This window comes from Portunus trituberculatus, chromosome 2 (genome assembly GCF_017591435.1).
Source record: "Portunus trituberculatus isolate SZX2019 chromosome 2, ASM1759143v1, whole genome shotgun sequence".
Classification (NCBI taxonomy): Eukaryota; Metazoa; Arthropoda; class Malacostraca; order Decapoda; family Portunidae; genus Portunus; species Portunus trituberculatus.
The window spans coordinates 2,096,317-2,118,528 of record NC_059256.1 but is presented as its reverse complement, the minus strand read 5'-3'; the positions used below and the strand labels follow the sequence as shown (position 1 = coordinate 2,118,528).

At 42.7% G+C, this 22,212-nt stretch overlaps 1 protein-coding gene across 1 annotated transcript in view; it reads left to right on the top strand.

The window, feature by feature from the left end:
* Nucleotides 1–20,134, top strand: part of LOC123501355 (ATP-binding cassette sub-family C member 10-like) — a 30,287-nt gene extending 10,153 nt beyond the window's left edge. Inside the window, 20 exon segments of the mRNA XM_045250154.1 lie at nucleotides 372–497; nucleotides 1,304–1,446; nucleotides 2,165–2,446; nucleotides 3,188–3,305; nucleotides 3,537–3,630; nucleotides 4,212–4,350; nucleotides 5,170–5,197; nucleotides 5,200–5,358; nucleotides 7,933–8,045; nucleotides 8,537–8,727; nucleotides 9,317–9,452; nucleotides 9,973–10,194; nucleotides 12,399–12,531; nucleotides 13,223–13,433; nucleotides 14,829–14,998; nucleotides 15,996–16,215; nucleotides 16,787–16,978; nucleotides 17,632–17,875; nucleotides 18,769–18,908; nucleotides 19,985–20,134. Coding sequence (XP_045106089.1) covers nucleotides 372–497; nucleotides 1,304–1,446; nucleotides 2,165–2,446; nucleotides 3,188–3,305; nucleotides 3,537–3,630; nucleotides 4,212–4,350; nucleotides 5,170–5,197; nucleotides 5,200–5,358; nucleotides 7,933–8,045; nucleotides 8,537–8,727; nucleotides 9,317–9,452; nucleotides 9,973–10,194; nucleotides 12,399–12,531; nucleotides 13,223–13,433; nucleotides 14,829–14,998; nucleotides 15,996–16,215; nucleotides 16,787–16,978; nucleotides 17,632–17,875; nucleotides 18,769–18,908; nucleotides 19,985–20,087 — 3,164 coding nt within the window. The 3' untranslated portion in view covers nucleotides 20,088–20,134.
* The last annotated feature ends 2,078 nt before the right edge of the window (nucleotides 20,135–22,212 follow it).

The following is a 22,212-nucleotide window of genomic DNA, read 5'->3' as shown; positions in this document are numbered from 1 at the left end:
GTCAATAAAATGGTCTAATGGTGCACAAAACTCAATTAAAATAGTGAAGACTGTGGCCATTAATCTTCTGCCCTCCATACACCCTTGCTAATGTCAATAAAATGGTCTAATGGTGCACAAAACTCAATTAAAATAGTGAAGACTGTGGCCATTAATCTTCTGCCTTCCATACACCCTTGCTAATGTCAATAAAATGGTCTAATGGTGCACAAAACTCAATTAAAATAGTGAAGACTGTGGCCATTAATCTTCTGCCCTCCATACACACTTGCTAATGTCAATAAAATGGTTATTATCATCATTATTATTATTTTTATCATTATTATTATTATTATTATTATTATTATTATTATTATTATTTATTTTTACAGACGAGCGTTTTGGTGAAGTCAAAGCCCTGGCCGGACGCAAGTATCTGGACGCTGCCTGTGTGTACTTCTGGGCAGCCACTCCTGTACTTATCCCAATCGCTGCATTCACGACTTACATTCTGCTTGGTGAGAGAGAGAGAGTAGTAGTAGTAGTAGTAGTAGTAGTAGTAGTAGTAGCAGTTTTGGAGTTATTTTGAAAGTTATAAGTGGTTTGGCAGTGTTGTAGTGGAAGTTATTGGTGTTTTGAAGGCTCCAGGGATAGTTTGACAGGCTGCAGTGGAAGTTATTGGTGTTTTCAAGGCTCCAGGGATAGTTTGACAGGCTGCAGTGGAAGTTATTGGTGTTTTCAAGGCTCCAGGGATAGTTTGACAGGCTGCAGTGGAAGTTATTGGTGTTTTGAAGGCTCCAGGGATAGTTTGACAGGCTGCAGTGGAAGTTATTGGTGTTTTCAAGGCTCCAGGGATAGTTTGACAGGCTGCAGTGGAAGTTATTGGTGTTTTCAAGGCTCCAGGGATAGTTTGACAGGCTGCAGTGGAAGTTATTGGTGTTTTCAAGGCTCCAGGGATAGTTTGACAGGCTGCAGTGGAAGTTATTGGTGTTTTCAAGGCTCCAGGGATAGTTTGACAGGCTGCAGTGGAAGTTATTGGTGTTTTCAAGGCTCCAGGGATAGTTTGACAGGCTGCAGTGGAAGTTATTGGTGTTTTCAAGGCTCCAGGGATAGTTTGACAGGCTGCAGTGGAAGTTATTGGTGTTTTCAAGGCTCCAGGGGCAGTTCACACCACAAATATGATACTGAAAGACAGAAAACCATTAAATGAATATATAAACGAAGATAATTTTTCAACTACAAAATGTACTGGGCAAACACACACCAATAATAATAATAATAATAATAATAATAATAATAATAGTAATAATTTGTCTTTTTTCAGGTAACAGTCTTGATGCAGCCAGAGTGTTTACAGCAGTGGCTCTCTTCAACATGCTTATAATGCCTCTAAATGCATTTCCTTGGGTTCTAAATGGGATCGTGGAGGCTTGGGTGTCCCTCCAGCGTGTGCAGAGACTAATGCAGGTGTGTGTGTGTGTGTGTCTGTGTCTGTGTGTGTGTGTTGGTGGACAGCTCAGCAGGGATGTAGTGGAAGTTATTGGTGTTTTTAAGGGTGTTTTTATGGTTCTAATGGAAGTTATTGGGGTTTTTAAGGGTGTTTTTGTGGTTCTAGTGGAAGTTATTGGGGTTTTTAAGGGTGTTTTTGTGGTTCTAGTGGAAGTTATTGGGGTTTTAAGGGTGTTTGTGGTTCTAGTGGAAGTTATGGGTGTTTTTAAGGGTGTTTTTGTGGTTCTAGTAAAGTTGTGGGTGTTTTAAGGGTGTTTTGTGGTTCTGGTGGAAGTTATTGGGGTTTTAAGGGTGTTTTTGTGGTTCTAGTGGAAGTTATGGGTGTTTTTAAGGGTGTTTTTGTGGTTCTAGTGGAAGTTATTGGTGTTTTTAAGGGTGTTTTTGTGGTTCTAGTGGAAGTTATTGGTGTTTTTAAGGGTGTTTTTGTGGTTCTAGTAAAGTTATTGGTGGTTTTTAAGGGTGTTTGTGGTTCTGGTGGAAGTTATTGTGGTTTTTAAGAGTGTTTTTGTGGTTCTAGTAAAGTTATTAGGGTTTTTAAGAGTGTTTTTGTGGTTCCAGTGAAAATTCTTATGATTTTTCAAGAGTGTTTTCACAATAACAAAAAAATTATCAAAATATTCAAACATTAAAACTATCTCTCTCTCACTCTCTCACTTTCTCTCACTTTCTCCTACAGTTGCCAGACATCAGTTTTCTTGACTATTACGCACGAGTGAGTGAAATGGAGCAAAAAGACTCTGAGATACAAATTGTCGTAACCGGCGCTTCGTTTTCCTGGCGTGACTGGAGGCAAGAGGAGGAAGAGGAGGACCTATCCAGCAGCCTCTCACTAAGGAGGAACTGGGAGGAAGAGGAAGAGGAAGAGGAGGAGAGGAGTGTGTCTAGCGTCGAGAGAAGGAGCGTTTTTGACAAGGCGGATTTGTTTACCTTGAAAAATCTTGACTTCAATGTTTTAAAGGTAGTTGTTGTTGTTGTTGTTGTTTTTGTCTCTATACTGTCAAATATTGTTGTTGTTGAAGTAGGTGTTTTTTGTTTGACAGGCTGCAGTGGAAGTTATTGGTGTTTTGAAGGCTCCAGGGATAGTTTGACAGGCTGCAGTGGAAGTTATTGGTGTTTTCAAGGCTCCAGGGATAGTTTGACAGGCTGCTTCCAGGGATAGTTTGACAGGCTTGGAAGACAGTTAGTTTGACAGTTGAAGTTATAGGTGTTTTGAAGGCTCCAGGGATAGTTTGACAGGCTGCAGTGGAAGTTATTGGTGTTTTTAAGGCTCCAGGGATAGTTTGACAGGCTGCAGTGGAAGTTATTGGTGTTTTGAAGGCTCCAGGGATAGTTTGACAGGCTGCAGTGGAAGTTATTGGTGTTTTCAAGGCTCCAGGGATAGTTTGACAGGCTGCAGTGGAAGTTATTGGTGTTTTCAAGGCTCCAGGGATAGTTTGACAGGCTGCAGTGGAAGTTATTGGTGTTTTGAAGGCTCCAGAGATAGTTTGACAGGCTGCAGTGGAAGTTATTGGTGTTTTCAAGGCTCCAGGGATAGTTTGACAGGCTGCAGTGGAAGTTATTGGTGTTTTCAAGGCTCCAGTAATAAATATGACACATTTTTAAGACCATTTCCTTCAAGTTAGCAACAGATTAACTACCACCACTACTACCACCACCACCACCACTACCACTACCACCACCACTACCACTACCATTACAGGGCCAGGTTGTGGCTGTGGTGGGCCGTGTTGGGGCCGGCAAGACCTCCCTACTGAATGCTGTGGTGGCGGAGATGCGAAAGTCGGAGGGTGCTGTGGCTGTGGCTGGCCTGGAAACTGGTAAGAAGGAGGAGGAGGAGGAGGAGGAGGAGGAAGAGAGGAGGAGGAAGAAGGAGGAGGAGGAGAAGAAGGAAGAGAAGGAGATAGAAAGAGAAGGAGGAGGAGGAGAGGAAGAGTGAGAAAAACACACACACACACACACACACACACACACACACACACACACACACACACACACACACACACACACACACACACACACACTTTAACCCTCCTCCCCCTCTCACACAGGCTTTGGAATGGCAACACAGCAGCCTTGGATTCAAAACACTTCAATTAAGGACAACATTCTATTTGGAAGCAGTTTGGATGTGTCGCGGTACAGGTGAGTCACTCTTGTTTTTTTCCCTCCATATCTCCCTCCACATGTTACCTCCACACTTCTCCACCTACACAGACCTTCCTCCATGTTTCTTCCACCTCTCCTCCAATTCTGGCTGTCCTATCTCCGTTCCATCATAGTTAAAATAGTCGTTTTCTAAGATAGTCTTACACCAAAATGTGACCTTTTTCATGTTTTCCCTCCACCACCTCTTCTTTCCTCCATATCTCCCTCCACAAGTTACCTCCACATTTCTCCACTTACACAGACCTTCCCCATGTTTCCTCCACCTTTCCTCCAACTGTGACTATCCTATCTCCCTTCCTTGATAGTTAATATAGTTGTTTTCTAAAATAGACACCAAAACATGACATTTTTATCTTCACCACCACCTCCTCTTCTTTCCTCCATATCTCCCTCCACAAGTTACCTCCACACTCCTCCACTTACACAGACCTTCCTCCATGTTTCCTCCACCTCTCCTCCAATTCTGACTATCCTATCTAACTTCTATCATAGTCAAAATAGTACTTTTCTAAGATAGTCTCACACCAAAACATGACGACCACCACCACCACCCCCAGAGCTGTGGTGTCAGCCTGTGCCCTGGATGAGGACCTGCTGGCCCTCCCATACCGCGACAACACCCTCTGCGGCGAGAACGGTGCGTCACTCAGCGGGGGACAGAAGGCGCGGGTAGCTCTGGCACGTGCTGTCTATCAGGTATGGGGTGACGGGTGACAGGTGTTTGAAATGTGTGTGTGTGTGTGTGTTTTGGGTGTTTTGGGTGTTTTGGTGGTGTTTTGAGGGTGACTGGTGTTTGAAATGGATAAAAATTTGTGTGTAATTCACCTCGGTCGCCTGCTGGTCACCTAGTCAGCCTTCCCCATTACGGAGCGAGGTCAGAGCTCATAGACTGATCTTTAGGTAGGACTGAGACCACAACACACTCCACACACCGGGACAGCGAGGCCACAACCCCTCCAGTTACACCCCGTACCTATTTACTGCTGCCTCAACACACCCTACACATTAACACACCACAACACACTCCACACACTGGGACAGCGAGGCCACAACCCCTCCAGTTACACCCCGTACCTATTTACTGCTGCCTCAACACACCCTACACATTAACAGCCGTGCCCATTTGCCTTGCTGCTTCTGGGACTCAAACCTGGGCCCTCTCAGTTGTGAGCTGAGCATGCTAATGACTACACTACGCGGTGTGTGTGTATGTGAGAGAGAGAGAGAGAGAGAGAATGCATTTTTCGTGTGTTATAAAGAATGTGTGTTTTTTTTGTGTTTTTTGAGTGTGTAGACTCTCTCTCTCTCTCTCTCTCTCTCTCTCTCTCTCTCTCTCTCTCTCTCTCTCTCTCTCTCTCTCTCTCAGATATGCATTAAATTTGGTTTCGAATTGCTAACCATCTCTCTCTCTCTCTCTCACCCCTCCCCCTCTCTGTCTCTCTCACTCCCCTCTCTCTCTCTCTCTCTCCCCCTCTCTCTCTCTCCCACTCCCTCTCTCTCCCCCCTCCCCCCCAGAACAAGCAGACCTACCTCCTGGACGACATCTCTCCTCGGTGGATCCTCCTGTCGCCCGCCACATAATGCGCCACTGTGTTCATGGTTTGCTGTCTGGCCGCACTGTTCTCCTGGCCTCCCCACCCCTTCCCATCCTCTCCCGTGCTGACTGGGTCCTTAGGGTTGCCCAGGGAAGGGTGGTGCAGCAAGGTGAGTGTTTTTAAGGGTGTTCTGGGGTGTTTTTGAGGGGTTTTTGTGGTGTTTTTGAGTGTTTTGGTATGTTTTTGTGGTGTTTTTGAGTGTTTTTGGGTGTTTTTGTGGTGTTTTGGTGTGTTTTGTGGTGTTTTGGGTGTTTTGAGTGTTTTGAGTGTTTTGTGGTGTTTTGAGTGTTTTGGTGTGTTTTGTGGTGTTTTGAGTGTTTTGATGTGTTTTATGGCCGTTTTGGGTGTGTTTGGGTGTTTTAATGATGTTTTTGTTTGGTGTGTTTGAGGGTGTTTTGGTGGGATGTGGTGTGTTTTGGGGGGATGTGGTGTGTTTTGGTGTGTTTACAAATGATTGGGGGTGTTGTAGAGGTGTTTGGGTGTGTTTTGGGGTGTTTTGGTGATGTTTTGCGATGGTTTGGTGTGTTTGAGGGTATTTTGGTGTGTTTTGGAGGGATTTGGTGTGTTCTGGTGTGTTTACAAATGTCTGGGAGTGATAGAGGTGTTTGGGTGTGTTTTGGGGGTTTGGAGTGTGTTTTTGTGGTGTTTAGGATATTATTGGGTGCTTTAGTAGTGTTTTATGGTGTTTATGGTGTTTAAGAATATTTAAGGGTATTTTTGTGGTATTAAGATTGTTTCCTTGTTCTACCATAAGTAATGGAATAATCATATTTATTTATTTATTTATTTATGGTTGTGCACCCAGCCTATAAAATTTAGGCCTAACTATTCTTCTTCCTCAAAAAATGTGGTAAATTTGATGCATTCAGTACAAAAATGCCCCAAAAATGATGTTCTTTTAATTCATTCCGTGACGATTGTTGTGTATAAGAAAAATTGTATATTAAATCAATTTTTCCCGTAGAAATGACTGGAACTAGAATTAATTAGTTGTAGTGAGACAAATTTATCCCCCAAAAAGTGAACATGCTTTAAATACCAACCAAATATAGATTTAATATAAGATAAATGCAATGTTTACTGTATGCATCATATAAGTGAACCATATTGCCCAAAATAACAACTTAACCCACAACACTCAGGACATCCATACACATTCACCACGCAACACTCAGGGCACCTCGATACACGGTTAGGCTTTTTACGGCTATATTTGGCTATTTTCTTCCTGTTTTCTTTGCTTGTGAGGTGGCAACACTCACCAGGAGGAAACACTTGCTCTGCATCACTGTGTCACCAACCATGGATGGGAGCCACACTGATTTCACTGCGTCTCATTCCGCCACCTCTCCCACGCGCCACACTTCCATTCCTCGCCCCTCTCGCCATGTTGCGGGGAGACACCTTTTCAATGAGAGTGGTGTCAGAACAGGAGAGAGAGAGAGAGAGAGAGGGGGGGGATACAAGGGGTCTGTTTTCTCTCGCTGTGGGACGCAAGACCACGTCCATCGCTGACAGCACCTCATTCAGGCTGTGATATTTTGGTAACCATGACATCGAGAGACTTGTGGTTTGTTGCATTGCCAAGAGGAAGAGTTGCTTGTGGCCAGAACACCATTTGTACTGACTCGTTTATTGAATTTGTAAGTGTAATCAGTGTGTGAGTACTGGCTATTTTGTGTGTTTCTCCCAAAACTTTTACTTGTGGGACCCATCATCACGGGGTCTTGACTTCACAAAGCTTCAGAAACAATACACACTGCTGAGGAACACACACACACACACACACACACACACACACACACACACACACACACACACACACACACACACACACACACACAAAGGATCAACAACGGTACACAACGCAGGCTCAATGTTTGGGTCTTGAGTTCACAAAGCTTGAGAAACAATACACACTGCTGAGGAACACACACACACACACACACACACACACACACACACACACACACACACACACACACAAAGGATCAACAACGATACACAACGCGGGCTGAATATTTGAGTGGATGTGGGCAGCCCAGCGATCACTGTGCCACCTACCCGTGGATATTCATTTCTTTAAAAATATCGTCGTATTTCAAAGCGTGAATTATATTAAATTTTTGTCGTATATCAAAAAAATCGTATGTTGGGGCAATTGTATCTTGAGGTATTACAGTATAGGCCTAAAAATTATGTTCTTTTACAGTATAGGCCTAAAAATGACGGTTTTACAATATAGGCCTAAAATTGATGCTCTTTTTACAGTATAGGCCTATAATTGATGTTCTTTTACAATATAGGCCTAAAAATGACGGTGTTTTACAATATAGGCCTAAAAATGATGCTCTTTTTACAGTATAGGCCTAAAATTGATGTTCTTTTACAATATAGGCCTAAATGATGTTCTTTTACTGTATAGGCCTATAATTGATGTTCTTTTACAATATAGGCCTAAAAATGACAGTGTTTTACAATATAGGCCTAAAATTGATGCTCTTTTTACAATATAGGCCTAAAATTGATGTTCTTTTACTATATAGGCCTAAAATTGATGCTCTTTTACAATATAGGCCTAAAATTGATGTTCTTTTACTATATAGGCCTAAAATTGATGTTTTTTTTATAATATAGGCCTAAATGTTTCCCTGTGTCACCCTGCCTACTTTCTCATCCACAGGGCCACCAGCGGAGGTTCTACGGGGGGACCTGAACCCTGAGGACCTTGGTGGGGACTGGTGGGGGGACGTGGGGAGGTGGGAGGACCTGGGGGTGTTGGGGCTACTAGTAAACGCAGGCCGTCCTACCTAGACCCCTTCGATGTGTGTGATGCTGGTGGTGGTGGTGGTGGTGGTGGTGGTGGTGGTGGTGGTGGTGGTGGTAGTGTTGGTACATCTACCACTTCATCGTCGCTGGTGGTAAGTGGTGGTGGTGGTGGTGTTTTTGTAGTAGTGGTAGTACTTGTAGTAGTAGTAGTAGTAGTAGTAGTAGTAGTAGTAGTAGTAGTAGTAGCATTTTTAGCTGTAGTATAGTAGTAGTAGTAGTAGTAGTAGTAGTAGTAGTAGTAGTGGTAGTAGAAGTAGTGGTAGTAGTGGTGGTAGTAGTAGTAGTAGTAGTAGTAGTAGTAGTAGTAGTAGTAGTAGTAGTAATAATAATAATAATAATAATAATAATAATAATAATAATAATGAACATAACAAAATACTCTCTCTCTCTCTCTCTCTCTCTCTCTCTCTCTCTCTCTCTCTCTCTCTCTCTCTCTCTCTCTCACCCCACCCTAACAGGCCCCAGTGCCAATACCAGAGGGGAGGGAGCGAGGGGAGCTGTCCTGGGGTGTCCTGGCGACCTACCTATTAGCAGTTGGCGTCCCCCTGGTCACCCTAATACTGCTCTCCATCACCCTAATGCAAACGTCTCGCAATCTGGCCGACTTGTGGCTCGCGTACTGGGTGTCGCAGGAATCGCAGAAGAATAAGTGAGTGTTTGGGGGTGTTTTGGTGGTGGTTTTGGTGTGTTTTTGGTGTGTTTTGTGGTGTTTTTGGTGTGTTTTGGATGTTTTGGGGTGTTTTTGGGGTGTTTTTGGTGTGTTTTGGAGTGTTTTGGGTGTGTTTTGGGTGTTTTGGTGTGTTTTGGTGTGTTTGGGTGTTTTGGGTGTTTTGGTGTTTTTGGTAATTTTGGGGTGGTTTTTTGTGGTGTTTTGGGTGTTTTTTGGTGTTTGGTGTGTTTTGTGTGTGTTTGGGTGTTTTAATGTGTTTTGGTGTGTTTTGATGTATTTTGGGTGCTTTTGTGTGTGTTTTGGGTGTATTTGGTGTGTTTTGGTGTGTTTTAATGTGTTTTGGTGTATTTTGGTGTTTTTGGTGTGTTTTGGGGTATATTGGATGTTTTGGGGTGTTTAATTTTTTTTTATTAATTAATTTATTTTTATTGTGTAATATTTAAAAATTTTTGATTGAGAAAAATTGAATAAAAATGAAAAATAAAAATAAATAAACCAACCTAATCTGTCACCTCCCCCCCTCTCCCCTTCCCAACCCCTTCTTCCTCCCCTCCTCCTACCCCTCCAGCACAGGGTCACAGCTCTTCCTCCTGGACCCCTGCCCCTGGCTGAGCCGGGACCCACCCCACCCACTCAGCTCAGCGGGAGGGGCCACTGCCAGCCCCTCCCACTGGCTGGACCCAACTTCCACACCCTTCCATCAGGTGAGAGAGAGAGAGAGAGAGAGAGAGAGAGAAATATACACACACACAGAAAACACACACATGCACACACCCAAACACACCAAAACATATAAAACACACTCAAAACACCCAAAACACCAAAACACACCCCAAATACACCCAAACCCACCCAAAACACCAAAACACACACACAACAACACACCCCAAAACACCCAAAATACACAAAAAACACCCTAAAACACACCCAAACACATCCAAACCCACCAATACCCAAAACACCACAAAACACATCAAAACACCAAAAACACACACAACCACACACAAACACACTCAAACACACCCAAATCTAACGTACCCCAAACACCAATACACACCAAAACACCACAAAAACACACAAAAAAACACAAGAACACCCCAAAATCCCCAAAACACCAAAACACCAAAATACTCAAACACCACACACCACACACACAAAAACACACAAAACACCCCAAAACACACAAAAACACATCCCAAACCTAATCTAACGTACCCCAAACAGTTCCTAGCGACAAGTGAATTGATTGCTCCAAACGGCACCAACCAGGGACCAGGAAACACACAGGCAGAGATGGCAAACCCTAACAAGTTTTACCTCCTGGTTTATGGGGTTCTGGCTGCCTCAAACACTCTTCTGACTCTTATGAGGGCATTTCTCTTCGCCTACGGGGGTGTGACAGCCGCACGCACCCTACACAAGAGGTTACTGGATGCGGTTTTGTATGTACGTATCTGTGTGTGTGTTATTTCAGTGGTTTACGAATATATTGGTCACAGTCTTCACTATTTTAACCCCTTCAGGACTGGGACACATTTTTACCTTGTTTTGAGTACCATTAGACCATTTTATTGGCATTAGCAAGGGTGTATGGAGGGCAGAAGATTAATGGCCACAGTCTTCACTATTTTAATTGAGTTTTGTGCACCATTAGACCATTTTATTGGCATTAGCAAGGGTGTATGGAGGGCAGAAGATTAATGGCCACAGTCTTCACTATTTTAATTGAGTTTTGTGTACCATTAGACCATTTTATTGACATTAGCAAGGGTGTATGGAGGGCAGAAGATTAATGGCCACAGTCTTCACTATTTTAATTGAGTTTTGTGTACCATTAGACCATTTTATTGACATTAGCAAGGGTGTATGGAGGGCAGAAGATTAATGGCCACAGTCTTCACTATTTTAATTGAGTTTTATGTACCATTAGACCATTTTATTGACATTAGCAAGGGTGTATGGAGGGTAGAAGATTAATGGCCACAGTCTTCACTATTTTAATTGAGTTTTGTGTACCATTAGACCATTTTATTGACATTAGCAAGGGTGTATGGAGGGCAGAAGATTAATGGCCACAGTCTTCACTATTTTAACTGAGTTTTGTGTACCATTAGACCATTTTATTGACATTAGCAAGGGTGTATGGAGGGCAGAAGATTAATGGCCACAGTCTTCACTATTTTAATTGAGTTTTGTGTACCATTAGACCATTTTATTGACATTAGCAAGGGTGTATGGAGGGCAGAAGATTAATGGCCAGTCTTCACTATTTTAATTGAGTTTTGTGCACCATTAGACCATTTTATTGACATTAGCAAGGGTGTATGGAGGGCAGAAGATTAATGGCCACAGTCTTCACTATTTTAATTGAGTTTGTGTACCATTAGACCATTTTATTGACATTAGCAAGGGTGTATGGAGGGCAGAAGATTAATGGCCACAGTCTTCACTATTTTAATTGAGTTTTGTGTACCATTAGACCATTTTATTGACATTAGCAAGGGTGTATGGAGGGCAGAAGATTAATGGCCACAGTCTTCACTATTTTAATTGAGTTTTGTGCACCATTAGACCATTTTATTGACATTAGCAAGGGTGTATGGAGGGCAGAAGATTAATGGCCACAGTCTTCACTATTTTAATTGAGTTTTGTGTACCATTAGACCATTTTATTGACATTAGCAAGGGTGTATGGAGGGTAGAAGATTAATGGCCAGTCTTCACTATTTTAATTAAGTTTTGTGCACCATTAGACCATTTTATTGGCATTAGCAAGGGTGTATGGAGGGCAGAAGATTAATGGCCACAGTCTTCACCATTTTAACTGAGATTTGTGTACCATTAGACCATTTTATTGACATTAGCAAGGGTGTATGGAGGGCAGAAGATTAATGGCCACAGTCTTCACTATTTTAATTGAGTTTTGTGTACCATTAGACCATTTTATTGGCATTAGTAAGGGTGTATGGAGGGCAGAAGATTAATGGCCACAGTCTTCACTATTTTAATTGAGTTTTGTGCACCATTAGACCATTTTATTGACATTAGCAAGGGTGTATGGAGGGCAGAAGATTAATGGCCACAGTCTTCACTATTTTAATTGAGTTTTGTGTACCATTAGACCATTTTATTGACATTTGCAAGGGTGTATGGAGGGTAGAAGATTAATGGCCAGTCTTCACTATTTTAATTAAGTTTTGTGCACCATTAGACCATTTTATTGACATTAGCAAGGGTGTATGGAGGGCAGAAGATTAATGGCCACAGTCTTCACCATTTTAACTGAGATTTGTGTACCATTAGACCATTTTATTGGCATTAGCAAGGGTGTATGGAGGGCAGAAGATTAATGGCCACAGTCTTCACTATTTTAATTGAGTTTTGTGTACCATTAGACCATTTTATTGACATTAGCAAGGGTGTATGGAGGGCAGAAGATTAATGGCCACAGTCTTCACCATTTTAACTGAGATTTGTGCACCATTAGACCATTTTATTGACACTCCAAAACAACCCAAAAACACATCAAAACGCCCTCAAAACACGCTCAAAACACCTGTCTATTTATCAATCTATTTATCTATCTATCTATCTATTTATCTATCTATCCATTTATCTATCCATTTATCTATCTATCTCCCTCTCGGCAGGCCAAGATAGCTTTCCACGACAACAATCCACTGGGCCGCATCTTAAACAGGTTCTCCAGTGACCTTTACTCCTTGGATGACACACTGCCCTTTCAGACTAATATACTGCTGGCACAGGTGTTCGGATTGGCAGGTGAGATGGGGGGGAGATGGGGAGGCTGTTTGGGGGTGTTTTGGGTGGTGGTTTTGTGTGTTTTTTGGGGTGTTTTGGTGTTTTGGTGTTTTTGGGTGTTTTGGTGTGTTTTTTGTGTGTTTTTGTGTGTTTTGGGATGTTTTGGTGTTTTTGGTGTTTTGGGGTGTTTTGGTGTGTTGGGTGTGTTTTGGATGTGTTTTGGTGTTTTGGGTGTGTTTGTGGTGTTTTGGGATGTTTGGGGTGTTTTGGTGTTTTGGGGGTGTTTTGGTGTTTTTTGGGGGTGTTTGGTGTTTTGGGGTGTTTGGGATGTTTTTGGGGTGGTTTGTGTTTTGGTGTTTTGGTGGTTTTGGGTGTGTTTTGGGGTGTTTTGGTGGTTTTGGTGTGTTTTGTGGTGTTTGGGGTGTTTTGGGATGTTTTGGTGTTTTGGGGTGTTTTGGGGTGTTTTGTTAAGTTTTGGTGTGTTTAGAGAGAGAGAGAGAGAGAAACCTTGTTATAAATACTAATAAAATCTTTCGTGTGCGTGCGTGCGTGTTTGCGTGTGCGTGCGTGCATGTGCGTGTGCGTGTATGTAGACAGATCGAACACATTAGTACCACAAATCTCCATTAAAACACCACAAAAACACCACAAAACAATAGTAGTAGTAGAAATAGTAGTAGCTTCCTAACCTAACCTAACTGTACCCCCATAGGTGCCATCATCGTCACCATCTACGGCATGCCCTGGATCACCCTAATGCACATCCCGCTGGCGTTTGTTTACTATAGTGTCCAGCGTTACTACAGACACACCTCAAGAGACCTCAAGAGGATTTACGCCGTCTCTCTCTCGCCTCTCTACGAACACTTTACTGAGACTTTGCAGGGTTTAAGTGTGATTCGAGCCATGCGAGCTGGTTACAGGTGTGTTTGGGGGTGTTTTTGGGGTGTTTGGGGTGTTTTGGGGTTTCTAGGTGGTTTGGCAGGGTTCTAGTGGAATTATTGGGGTTTTTAAAGGTGTTTTTGTGGTTCTAGTGGATGTTTTGGGGTTTTCAAGGTTTTAATGGAAGTTATTGGGGTTTTTTAGGGTGTTTTTGTGGTTCTAGTGGAAGGTTTTGGGGTTTTCAAGGTTCTAGTGGAAGTTATTGTGGTTTTTAAGGGTGTTTTTGTGGTTCTAGTGGAAGTTTTTGGGGTTTTCAAGGTTCTAGTGGAAGTTATTGGGGTTTTTAAGGGTGTTTTTGTGGTTCTAGTGGAAGGTTTTGGGGTTTTCAAGGTTCTAGTGGAAGTTATTGGGGTTTTTAAGGGTGTTTTTGTGGTTCTAGTGGAAGTTATTGTGGTTTTTAAGGGTGTTTTTGTGGTTCTAGTGGAAGTTATTAGGGTTTTCAAATGTGTGTCTCTCTCTCTCTCTCTCTCTCTCTCTCTCTCTCTCTCTCTCTCTCTCTCTCTCTCTCTCTCTCTCTCTCTCTCACACACCCAAAACACAAACCCCAAAAACACACCTGAAACTCCCCAAACACCAAAACCCAAAAACACCCAAACACACCCAAAACCCCTAAAACACCAAACACACAAACCAAGAAACACCCAAGAACCTCCAAAAACACCAAAACACACCCAAAAAACTAAAAAACTACCCAAAAACACCCAAAACACCCCCAAAACCCCAAAACACCACAAAACCCTAAAAAAACACATCTTTCTCTGTCTAGCACAAAAAAATACCCAAAAAACACCCACAAACAACCCCAAAAACACACAAAAAAAACCCCACCAGGAACCCCCTAATAAACACACCTGTCTAGCACACGCAAAACCAAAACACCCAAAAACACCTCAAACCCACCCAAAACCCTCAAACCACCCAAACACACCAAAACCCTGAAAAACCATCCAAAACCCCACCAAAACACACCAAACCTTACCAAACACACAAACCACCCAAAACACCCTAAAACACCTCAAACCCCACCAAAACCACACAAAACCCCACAAAACCACCCAAACACCCTAAAACACCTCAAAACCCCACCAAAACCACAAAACCACCCAAAACACCCAAAACACCTCAAACCCCACCAAACCCACATAAACCATCCAAAACCCCACAAAACCACCCAAAACACCCTAAAACACCTCAAAACCCACCAAACCCCACAAAACCACCAAAACACCCAAAACACCTCAAACCCTACCAAAACCCACATAAACCACCCAAAACCCCCCAAAAACCACCCAAAACACCTCAAAACCCCACAAAAACCACTCAAAACCCCCCAAAACAACACCCCTTTCTCTCTAACCTCTCTGCTTCCCCGACAGATTCATCCAGCGTTGTGACAGCCTGCTAGAGGTGAGTCAACGAGCACAGTTTGACCAGCAGGTGGCAGCTCAGTGGCTGAATTTGAGACTGCAGTTAATAGGTCTCACTATGCTGGCCAGTGTGTCTGCCCTGGCCCTACTGCAGCACCACTTCGATGCTGTACACCCTGGTGAGACGGGACGGGGGATGGGGGAGAGGGAGAGGTGGTGAAGGAGAGAGAGGGAGAGGTGGTGGAGAGAGAGGGAATGGTGAGAGAGAGAGAGAGAGGGAATGGTGAGAGAGAGAGAGAAGAGAGAGAGAGAGAGAGAGAGAGAGAGAGAGAGAGAGAGACCCATACAAACACCACACACCCCAGCACACCCCAATACACACCCAGACATCCCCAAACACCCCAAAACACCCTCACAACACCTCAAAACACACCAAAACACACCAAAACACCCCAAAACATCCTAAACCCCATTCTGAAACATACCAAAACACACCAAAACATCCCCAAAACACCTCAATACACACCCAAACATCCCCAAACGTCCCCACACCCCAAAACACACCCCCACACCCCAAAACACACCAAAACATCCTAAAACACACCAAAATACATCAAAACACACAAAACAAAACACTTCAAACACACCTTAACACACCAAAACACTCAAACACCCCAAAACACTCTCAAACCCACACCAAAACACTCCCAAAACACACCCCACACCCCAAAACACACCAAAACACCACAAAACATACCAAAACACATCAAAACACACAAAACACTTCAAAACACACCTTTTAACACACCAAAACACCAAAACACCACAAAACACTTCAAAATACACAAAACACCTCAAAACACACCAAAACACCTCAAAACACCCAAAACACTCCAAAACACCCAAAACACACCAAACACCTCAAAATCCCCAAAACACACCAAAACACCTCAAACACACCAAAACACACCAAAACCCTAAAACACACAAAACACACCAAAACACCCCAAAACACACAAAACACCCTAAAACACACCAAAACACCTCAAAACACACCAAAACCCTCAAAACACCCCAAAAACACACTAAAAACACACCAAAAACACCCAAAACATACCCAAACAACCCCAGAACACCTCAAACACCCCTCCTCACCCCCACACCCCTTCTGCTGCAGGTTTAGTGGGCTGGTGATCTCCTATGCCCTAGTAGTGACTGGATACTTGAATTCTGTTGTGACTTCATTGATGGAGACAGAAATGGAGATGGTCAGCATTGAGCGAATTCATGGGTACTTGGAGGGGGCGGAGGGGGAGCGCCGGGAGGGGTCTGTGTCCCCCTTCGGCTGGATTACCCACGGTTCCCTGAGGTTCTCCAATGTTTATTTGAGATACCAGTAAGTGTTTTTGGGTGTTTTTTTGTGTGTTTGTGTTTGTTTTTGTTTACTGCTACTACTGCTACTATTACTACTACTACTACTGCTACTTCTACAGTTCTCCTCCTCCTCCTCCTCCTCCTCTTTCTTCTTTTTTCCTCCTCCTCTTCCTCCTCCTCCTTCTTTTTTCCTCCTCCTCCTCCTCCTCCTCCTCCTCCTCCTCTTCCTCCTCCTCCTCCTCCTCCTCTTCCTCTTCCTCTTCCTCTTCCTCTTCCTCTTCCTCCTCTTCTTTCTCTACTACTACTACTACAATTCTTCTTCTTCTTCTTCTTCTTCTTCTTCTTCTTCTTCTTCTTCTTCTTCTTCTTCTTCTTCTTCTTCTTCTTCTCCTTCTTCTCTTCCTGTTCTTCATCTCCTCCTCCTCCTCCTCCTCCTCCTCCTCCTCCTCCTCCTCCTCCTCCTCCTCCTCCTCCTCCTCCTCCTCCTCCTCCTCCTCCTCACTCACCCACTCCTTCACCCACTACACCCCACACTACTACTACTACTACTACTACTACTACTACTACTACTACTACTACCACCACTACCACAGAGACCACAACCCCTATGCGCTGCGGAGAGTGAGTTTCGAGGTGGGGGCGGCTGAGAAAGTTGGCATCGTGGGTCGGACGGGTGCTGGAAAGTCGTCAATCTTCGTGGCTCTCTTCCGACTGGTGGAGCTGTGCAAGGGAGCTGTCTATGTGGATGAAGTGGATGTGGCAAAGCTGTCACTGAAGAAATTGAGGTGTGTGTGTGTGTGTGTGTGTTTTGGGGGGTTTTGTGGTGTTTTTGGGGGTTTTTTGGGTGTTTTGTTGTGTTTTGTGTGTTTTGGGTGTTTTGGTGTGTGTGTGTGTTTTGGGGTGTTTTGGTGGGTTTTGTGGTGTTTTGGGGTATTTTGGTGTGTGTGTGTTTAGGGTGTTTTGGGAGTGGATCTTGGGTGTTATTGGTGGGTTTTGGTGTTTTGGGTGTTTTGGGGTTTTGGGGAATTTGCGTGTTTTGGGGTTTGTGGGGGTTTTGGAGTGTTTTTATGGTGTTTGGGGTGTGTTTTGCTGGTTTTTGATGGGTTTTGAGAGTTTTAGTGTGTTTATGTGTGTGTGTTTTGTGTGTTTTGGGGGTGTTTGGGTGTTTTTATGTGTTCTTGGAGAGTTTTGGGGTGTTTTGCTGAGTTTGTGTATTTGTTTCTGTGTGTGTGTGTGTTTATGTGTGTTTTGGGGTGTTTTTGTGTGTTTTTTGGGTGTTTTGGGGTGTGTGCGTGTGTTTTGGGGTGTGTTTGGGTGTTTTGGGGTGTATGTGTGTGTCTTTGTAGCCATTAACCCTCTACACCCCATAAACCTCACTATTTCAACCATCCACACCTTAAAACCTCAATATAACAACATTTTTAACCCTCCCACCCAGGTCGAGCCTCGCTATAGTGACCCAGGACCCATTTCTCTTCACTGGCACCATCCGGGAAAACCTTGACCCGTGTGGAGAGTCGGTGGACAGTCAGGTGTGGCAGGCGGTGGAGGCGTGTCATCTCCTCCCCCTGGTGCACTCCCTGGGGGGCCTGGAGGGGGTGCTAAGGGAGGCTGGCAAGGGGATGTCGGCTGGAGAACGCCAACTGTTTTGTCTGGCCAGAGCATTGCTGTGTAGGACCAAGGTGTGTGGGGGAGAGAGAGAGAGAGAGAGAGAGAGAGAGAGAGAGAGAGAGAGAGAGAGAGAGAGAGAGAGAGAGAGAGAGAGAGAGAGAGTGTGTGTGTGTTTTTGTTTGTGAGAAAGAAAGAAAAGTGTGCATGTGTGAAAGAGAGAGAGAGAGAGAGAGTGTGTTTTTGTTTGTGTGAAAGAGAGAAAAGTGTGTGTGTGTGTGTGTCAGAGAGAGAGAGAGAGTTTTTCGTGTATGTGAGTAAGTTTGTGTGTGTGTGTGTGTTAATCTTCCATTCAAACCACAAAAACACCAATAACTTCCACTGCAACCACAAAAACACCTTAAAAACACCAATAACTTCCCTTAGAACCTTAAAAACACCAATAACTTCCACTAGAACCATAAAAACACTCTTAAAAACACCAATAACTTCCACTAGAACCACAAAAACAATTTAAAAACACCAATAACTTCCACTGCAACCACAAAAACACCTTTAAAAACACCAATAACTTCCACTAGAACCACAAAAACACCTTAAAAACACCAATAACTTCCACTAGAACCACAAAAACACCCTTAAAAACACCAATAACTTCCCTTAGAACCTTAGAAACACCAATAACTTCCTCTAGAACCTTAAAAACACCAATAACTTCCACTAGAACCACAAAAACACCCTTTAAAACACCAATAACTTCCACTAGAACCTTAAAAACACCAATAACTTCCACTAGAACCACAAAAACACCTTAAAAACACCAATAACTTCCACTAGAACCTTAAAAACACCAATAACTTCCACTAGAACCACAAAAAACCCTTGAAAAACCCACAAAAACACCACAAAAACACCCCAACAACACACACACTTACACACACACTCTCACACTCTCTCTCTCTCCCAGATCGTGTGCATAGACGAGGGGACGTCAAAACTGGACCCAGAGACCGACGAGCATATCCAGCAAGTGATTCGCAGTGTGTTCCGAAACAAGACTGTGTTGATCATTGCCCATCGCATGCAGACTGTGCGAGATTGTGACAGGTGAGAGAGAGAGAGAGAGAGAGAGAGAGAGAGAGAGAACACATCAAAAACACTCCAGAAATCTCAAAACATGCCCTAAACACTCAAAAATAATACAAAACACACCAAAAACATCCCAAAAACACACCTAAAACAACCCAAAACACCCCAAAATATCTCTAAAACATCCCAAAACACCCCAAAATACCCCAAAACACATCAGAACACCCCAAAACACACCAAAACACACTAAAGCACACACAAATACACACAAACACAACAAAACATCCCCAAATACACACAAACACATCAAAACATCCCCAAAACACACCAAAATACCGCCAAAACACCCCCCAAAAAACCCTTAAAAACATACAAACACACCCAAAACACTCTAAAATATATCCAAAATACCCCTAAACACCCAAAACCTCACCAAATCCTTACAAAGCACTCCCAAAACATCCCAAAGCACCCCAAAATACCCAAAACACACAAAACACATCAAAACCCCAAACACACCCACAACACGCCAAAATACAGAAACCCAATAAAACACATCAAAATATCCTCAAACACACCCAAACACACCAAAAACATCAAACACACCCAAACACACCAAAAAACACACTAAATACCCAAAACACCCAAAAAATCAAACACCCTAAAACACCCCAAACACATCAAAATACCTCAAACACACCCAAACACACCAAATGCCCTCAAACACACCAAAATACTCTCAAAACACACTGAAACACCCCAAACACATCAAAATACCTCTAAACACATCCAAACACACCAAAATGCCCTCAAAACACACTAAAACACCCCAAAACACACTAAAACATCCAAAACACCCCAAAACACATCAAAATACCCTCAAAAGACACCCAAACACACCAAAATACCCTCAAACATCCCAAAACACACTAAAACACTGCAAAACACATCAAAATACCCTCAAAACACACCCAAACACACCAAAATGTCCTCAAAACACACTAAAACACCCCAAAACACACCCAGAAACACCCCACACACACACACACACACACACACACACACACTAACAGCAACACCTTTCCTTATTTCAGAGTGGTGGTTCTGAGTGAAGGGGAGGTGGTGGAGAGTGGGCGCCCTTGGGAACTCCTCACCGATAAGGAATCCCACTTCCACGCTATCTTTCAGCCTCAGTGAGAGAGAGAGAGAGAGAGAGAGAGAGAGAGATGAGAGAGAGAGAGAGAGAGAGAGAGAGAGAGAGAGAGAGTAACTTAACCTAATGTAACTATAATTTTGTTGAGAGAGAGAGAGAGAGAGAGAGAGAGAGAGAGAGAGAGAGAGAGAATGTAACTTAACCTAATGTAACTATAATTTTGTTTTAGAGAGAGAGAGAGAGAGAGAGAGAGAGAGAGAGAGAGAGAGAGAGAGAGAAGATTTGGGTTTAGTGTGAGAGAAGAAGAAGAAGAAGAAGAGGAGGAGGAAGATGATGAGTATAAAGAAGAAGAAGAAGAGGAAGAGAAAGAAGAAGACTTTGAAAGAATCTGGTACAATTTTAAGAGGATCAAGGGTATTTTAAGGGGATCCACACTCTTCTGAAGGGATCAAGACTGTTTCAATGGTGTTTTAAGAGGTTTGAGACTTTCTAGAGGATCGAGACTGTTTCAAGAGGATCGAGACTTTTTCAAGAGGATCGAGACTTTTTCAAGAGGATCGAGACTGTTTCAAGAGGATCGAGACTGTTTCAAGAGGATAGAGTGTGTTTCAAGAAGATTGAGAGTGTATTAACAGAATTGGGATTGTATTAAGGATGTTTTAAGAGGATCAAGGGTGTTTTATGGGGATCGAGTGTGTATCAAGGCTGTTTTAAAAGAATCAAGTCTTTCAAGGGTGTTTTAAAGAGGATCGAGAGTGTATCAAGGCTGTTTTAAAAGAATCAAGTCTTTCAAGAGTGTTTTAAAAGAGGATCTAGAGTATATTAAGGGGATTAAGAGTTTACGAAGCTTGAAATAATGGGAAAAGCTTGAATCTTGTACAGAAGCTTAGAAAAAAATATAAAATTAAGGTTAAGCAGTAAAAAAGCTGGAAATTATGTACAGAAGCTCAGAAAAATACAAGAATTAAGCTTGAACAGTGTGAAAAAGCTTGAATTTGTACAAAGACAAGCTTGAACAGTATAAAACAGTTTGAATTTGTACAAAGACAAGCTTGAAGTGTGAAAAAACTTGGAATTGTACAAAGACAAGCTTGAACAGTGTGAATAAGCTTGAATCATGTACAGAACCCTAAAACAATGTAAAATAAAGCTTAAATCATGTACAGAAAAAAAAGTTAAGCTTGAACAGTGTTGGATCTTGAAATTATACTAAGACAAGCTTGAACAGTGTAAGAAAGCTTGAATCACGCTTAGAAAAATACAAAAGCTTAGAAAAAATGCAGAAATTAAGCTTGAATAGTGTAGAAAGCTTAAATTGTGTATGGAAGCTTAGAAAAAACAACAAAAGCTTGAAAATATATGAAGTCAAGCTTGGACAGTACAAAAGCTTGAATTATGTATGGAAGCTTGAAAAAAAAATTGAAAGATTAAGCTGAAGAGTGTAAAAAAAGCTTGAATTGTGTACAGAAGCTTTGAAAATTCTTAACGACAGCTTGAAAGTATGAAGCCGGAAAGAAGAGGCATTCAAAACACACACACACACACACACACACACACACACACACACACACACACACACACACACACACACACACACACACACACACAGAGGAAATATTCTCTCTCTCTCTCTCTCTCTCTCTCTCTCTCTCTCTCTCTTTCTTTCTTTCTTTCTTTCTTTCTTTCTCTCTCTCTCTCTCTCTCTCTCTCTCTCTCTCTCTCTCTCTCTCTCTCTCTCTCTCTCTCTCTCTCTCTCTCTCTCTCTCTCTCTCTCTCTCTCTCTCACCACCTCTGAGTCTGTGAGGGAAGGTTGGCGGGGAGAAACTCTACTCTATACATTAAAATGGTTTTTGTATATATATGTGTGTGTTTGTTTTAATCCTAGGCGGTGGTGGTGGTGGTGGTGGTGGTGGTGGTTGTCTGTATGTCTGTATGTTGCTTTCTCGTTTTCTTTCTCTCTCTCTCTCTCTCTCTCTCTCTCTCTCTCTCTCTCTATTCTATTTCTATTTATTTAATTTTTTTTTCATTTATATTTTATTTGTTTATTTCATTATTAGAGAGAGAGAGAGAGAGAGAGCTGGTACATTTTCTCCAATTATGTGATTGAAGAAAGTGAGATATCTTTAATGCTACTATTATTATTGTCTCTACGTTGCATCATGTCTCTAA